The 4,708-nt window shown below is 38.1% G+C and overlaps 1 protein-coding gene across 2 annotated transcripts; it reads right to left on the reverse strand.

Moving 5' to 3' along the window:
* Nucleotides 1–8: 8 nt before the first annotated feature.
* Nucleotides 9–2,538, reverse strand: LOC111786205. Of its 2 annotated transcripts, XM_023666549.1 has the most exons (7): nt 2,465–2,538; nt 2,252–2,359; nt 782–921; nt 639–701; nt 480–546; nt 302–402; nt 9–173 (listed from the first exon to the last, which is right to left on the reverse strand). In XM_023666549.1, the coding sequence occupies exons 3-7, from the start codon at nt 914–916 to the stop codon at nt 114–116; spliced, it is 426 nt and encodes a 141-aa protein (XP_023522317.1). In that variant the 5' UTR covers nt 917–921; nt 2,252–2,359; nt 2,465–2,538; the 3' UTR covers nt 9–113. The 2 variants fall into 2 exon arrangements, with proteins under 2 accessions (XP_023522317.1, XP_023522316.1); XM_023666548.1 differs by lacking the exon at nt 2,465–2,538 and having other exon boundaries at nt 2,252–2,458.
* Nucleotides 2,539–4,708: the final 2,170 nt, after the last annotated feature.

Genomic DNA, 4,708 nt, shown 5'->3' on the forward strand with positions numbered 1-4,708 from the left:
TAACAAAAGATTCTACTGCTGCTTCAGTCAACCGAACTTGCACTCGAGAACAACTTATTTAACTAGAAACAGACGCAGAGCATACTATTAAAAAACGTTCGGATGGAGACGGATTAACGATGAGGTACCTTGAGGCAAGCAAAAACTCCAGGAAGTCCATAGCTACAACCCAGCTGCAAAGCACCAACTAAAGAGGTTAGCTTGAAAATCATAATGTGTACAATAACACGACACGAAAATGTTTCAAAATCTAATTTATCGTATAAATGGCATGCCCCGCTCGACCACAATGGATTATTACCTCAAGTACTCTTTTGCCCCTAAAGCTCAGCTGTCCGTCACGAATCTCATGCTTAAGGACATTAACAAGATCAATGGAACTGTCCCAAGATTTCAGATAGCCTATAAAATAAAGATAAGCTTCAAACTTAAAGACATGTATAATTATGAGTGTACGAGTGTAGAAAGCATAGATATACCTTCAGGCTTTGAAGATATAGACTCTGATCCATTGAAGCCAATTATATCAGCAACACTAACTCTACCCTGGAGACAAGGACACCATTTAGCACAAGTGAAGAACTGTCGGGTTTTCCCTCAAGAATTACCACTAGTGTCGAACCGAACTAGTGAAGTACCTTAAAAACATTGAGACCTTGCAAATCGACGTTCTCCCCTGCATATTTGTAGGGATGAGCTGTCTGCTCAAAGGAGAAGAACGTGTTAATGGTATTCCCAAAAGTGGTTGGCAATAACAGGAAGAAAAGTACAGAAGAATTGCCTTTGAAGGGAGAATCTCTACAGCTGGTGAGGGGAGATGGACATCTCTCTCTGAAATGGAGGGAGTGCTCTGGCTTCCTTTATCTTGGGGCACCAAACCAGGCAAGCATTGCGCAAGTAATGATGGTGCTCTCATTGTACCTATATTACAAGCACCTATATGTAAATCTTGTTGTAATGTATAAAGAACCAAAGAAAATCAATGTGATTTACCAAGAATGAACCAAAAAAAGGATACCAATTGGCAAAAACCATCAAAATATCGTATGGTTGATTGAGGAAAGGTCATGAATCATATCGTACTTTTTCTGTAACGGTCCAAGCCCACCACTAGCAGTTATTGCCTTCCTTGGGCTTTCCCTTTCGGGCTTCCTCTCAAGGTTTTTAAAATACGTCTGCTAGGTAGAGGTTTCCACACCCTTATAAAGAAACATATGTACTAGGAAGGTAGAGGCTTCCTCTCAGGGAGGACGAACATATATGGAGGAGGGATAGAGACAGTCTAAGGTGTACTAGGATTAAATACTATGTACTTCATGTTTTCCTAAGAAGTATAGCAATCTAATGAGCCACAAGAGTCATAAGAAAAGGCAAGGAGCAAGGGATGTTTAACGTTCTAAACGTGCACCCATAGCTCGACTTTTGGATTGCAACTCTAAAAGCTTGTCCCATCAAGGCAAGCCACAGACTCGATTAGCAACTTTTGTTTAATGTCACTCTCCTCAAGTATCTCGAAACATCGAGCCGAAGTAAATAAACTAATGTCCATTGGAAAAACATTCAACCAACATGGGAAGACTCTGCCCCCTGAGAGAAGAAACTTTCATGGAAACCGACCAACCTTTTGGCGACGACCGTGGGACCGAAAGGCATTGAGATCTGAACCAAAACTAAACTCCGTCCAGGAGATAGCCACTTAGATGAAATCTACTGAACATTCCCATATATAATGTTTTGATAGTACTAATGATAAAACAAAACTCCCTCTAACCACAGCTACCCAAGCTTTGTTTATTTCAATCTTCTTCCAGCTTCATAATTTCTTCAAGAACACCTATTGTGTTCCTAATCTTCTCTACCCACAGGAAAAACAAATTAAGAAGGAAATAAGTGTTGATCCATGAACAATCGAAACCCAATGTAAACGTAGAGGTTTGAAGATCTAAAGGGAAGAACAAAACCAGACCCACCACTTCAAATCCAATGAATACAGATTCAGCCAACAGTGAAGTTCAATCTCTGTATAATGAAAATCCAGCAATCAACAAGGCAATAATAAAAACTGATCTAAACAGTTCGATTACTCAACCAAAATTCCAAGAAATCAGGACCCAGAAAACAAAATTACCGCTCTAGAACATCAGAAGATCAAAAAGACAATCAAACCCAAATCGCCAAATACATAAAGAACACGATCCAACAAATCAGACAGAGAAACAAAAACCCCATAAAATCAAAGAAAGCTACTCACCCACGGAGCTTAATCGCAATGGCAAAGGGAAAATCGAGCGGAATTATGAGACGATCGAGGACCCAGAAACGAGTTATAGTCAGAGATGTAAACTGGCATGAAGAAACTCTGCAATTTCACAGAAAAAGATATCGGTCTCCGATCAAAGTCAAAAGAGAATACCACGTCAAGAAAGAAACGTTCACAGCTGAACAGAGAAGCTTCGATTCAGACCTGCACTCCAAAGAGCTAAAGTATCCACAGGAGCCCTTCAACTTCTCGCTATTTTCGAATTTACCTAGATGGATCGAGTCATGGTTGACTGTGTAATAGGGGCGTAATTAAATGGAAAATGTGAGGGTATTTTCGGTAGAGGAGTGTGATTGGGGTGGGAAAGTCCACGTGTGGAGGTTGAAAAAAATTTGAGAACGGAAGAAAGCGGCGATTTGGTCGGCCGTTTCATCGGTTTCTTCACCAGCAGTTGTACGGAGATTCCCTGACTTTTGCTTGCCTGCTTGCCACGTGTCAAATGATTAGTGGACTAAAATTCTAATATTATTTATTATTAATCTCTATAAAAATTTAATTAATATCATATAAGCTAACTTAAAATATATTATGGAATAAGGATTATTAGGTTTCGAGGCCTTTCTATGAATAGAATCATTTAATGATATCTAAGATGTATTTCCTTCTCGAGAGACCCTAATAGAAGCTGGGTTTTTTTCCTTTTTGATTTGGGCACAAAAACGGGATATCTAAGGGATCTCCCTAATCTTCGAGCGGAACTTTCGATGAACCCTACTCGAGAGTATTGGCAATATGATCAATTAAAATAAGAGAGGTGAGTCTCGAAGGACGAACCTTAATTGCTAACTGAGACGTTTAAGACGTTAAAGAATAGGATATGGAGGTTCGACCATCCGAATATCTATCCAGCTAGCAACCTCATGAATTAATTCAAATAATAGATAATATGATATGCAGCTAGCAACCATATCAGAAAAGCACAAAAATTCCATCTCCATTCCTTTTTCGTTCATATTCATAAGCCTTTGATTAGTATGCAAGTTCATGTTTGATAATGGTGTCCAAAGTGATTTGAACGTTGAAGGATGAGCTTCAAAAGCCACACCATGACAAAAAGTGAGCATCTTCGTTCTTTCTTATCGAACATGCGTCGTCCAAACTTTTATATAAGCTAGAAGATCGTAGGTATATAAGACGACGGTTAACACATCTCTACCTGATATAAGGCTACGAGGGCTTACCCTTATAAAGATACGTGGAATTTCCATTGTCCTAAACAACTTCATACGTAGATTGTTCTAAATTCTGTGCAAACTTGAAACGCCAAACCCTTGTAGTTTTAATTGCTTAAATTCTTGAGGGATTGTCCTCTTTCAGTGGACAAGCTGGCTTAATTGTCTGCTAAGTGTTCATTCTAGCACATGCACGAGAAGTTTCAAATTTCACTGAAAGATTGAGGCACCAGTCAATCAGGGTGAATTCAAGCATGAGAAATTTTGTCCTCAAGGTTGGGTTATGGCTTTTGGTGCTGAAGTTTAATCTAAATGATGCTTAGCTTTTGAAAAATGATGATGTTTATATGAAAAGTGCAGAGGTGCAGCCTTGCTTGGGATTGCTGCGGGATGAGCTGATAGGGTGTGGATTATAGGGTGCAGTTAAATTTAGAGATGTATATGGGTGGAAACGAAGAAGCCCTATTCGATCTGTCTCCGCCACCTATTTCAATTTTATCATCATAAAATTTTTCATTTATTTTTCTCAAAATTGAGACTCATTCCAGTGATGAATTTTTCTCTAAATTTTTAAAGAAATATTAGTTTTTTAAAAAATAATTAATAATCTAGTCACATTTCATAAAGTAACATATAATACGTAGTTCTAGCAGCATAATTTATTCTACGAGACTTCAAAAAATATCTTCAACAAACATCTCAAACAAATGAAATATATACATATAAAGCAAGGTGAGGTGAGATCAGGAATGAAGAATATAATTCCCTTTTGATCCCATTTAGCTGACAGGGAGAAATCTCTAGTTAATCTCTATTCGGGTTATTGGGCAAGACAGAAGACCAAATATAATCTCTGTTTGAGACAGATCTCTATAAGTTAAATAGACATCTCTAGCTAAATTTTGCAGAAGATGAATGGAACGATTGGACGGACAAACTATAAGTGAACCAAATAGTCAAATGTGCAAAACCTATACCATGGCGCCAAGCTATTAGCAAACTTAAATAGGGATTTGCTAAGTGTTTGAGATGTTGGTTTTGTCGGCATAGGATAAGAAAATAAGTTGGTGGATCCAAAGGTTTAAGCATGAGACTTTAGACAGATATATAGACAAGTTGCTTCCTATTGCATAACATAGAAATTTCCCCATCCTTCTAAGAGTATTTGTTAAGCGGCAATTCCACACATCAAATAATAACAAAACTTGGACCATAA

Source organism: Cucurbita pepo, unplaced genomic scaffold (genome assembly GCF_002806865.2).
Source record: "Cucurbita pepo subsp. pepo cultivar mu-cu-16 unplaced genomic scaffold, ASM280686v2 Cp4.1_scaffold001199, whole genome shotgun sequence".
Classification (NCBI taxonomy): domain Eukaryota; kingdom Viridiplantae; phylum Streptophyta; class Magnoliopsida; order Cucurbitales; family Cucurbitaceae; genus Cucurbita; species Cucurbita pepo.

Coding starts and splice junctions, on each gene's coding strand:
- LOC111786205 (XM_023666549.1), bottom strand. CDS start 916: ATGAGAGCACCATCATTACTTGCGCAATGCTTGCCTGGTTTGGTGCCC. Junction 702..781: donor TAGAGATTCTCCCTTCAAAG/GCAATTCTTCTG, acceptor TCCTTTGAGCAG/ACAGCTCATCCCTACAAATA. Junction 403..479: donor TATATCTTCAAAGCCTGAAG/GTATATCTATGC, acceptor TTTATTTTATAG/GCTATCTGAAATCTTGGGAC.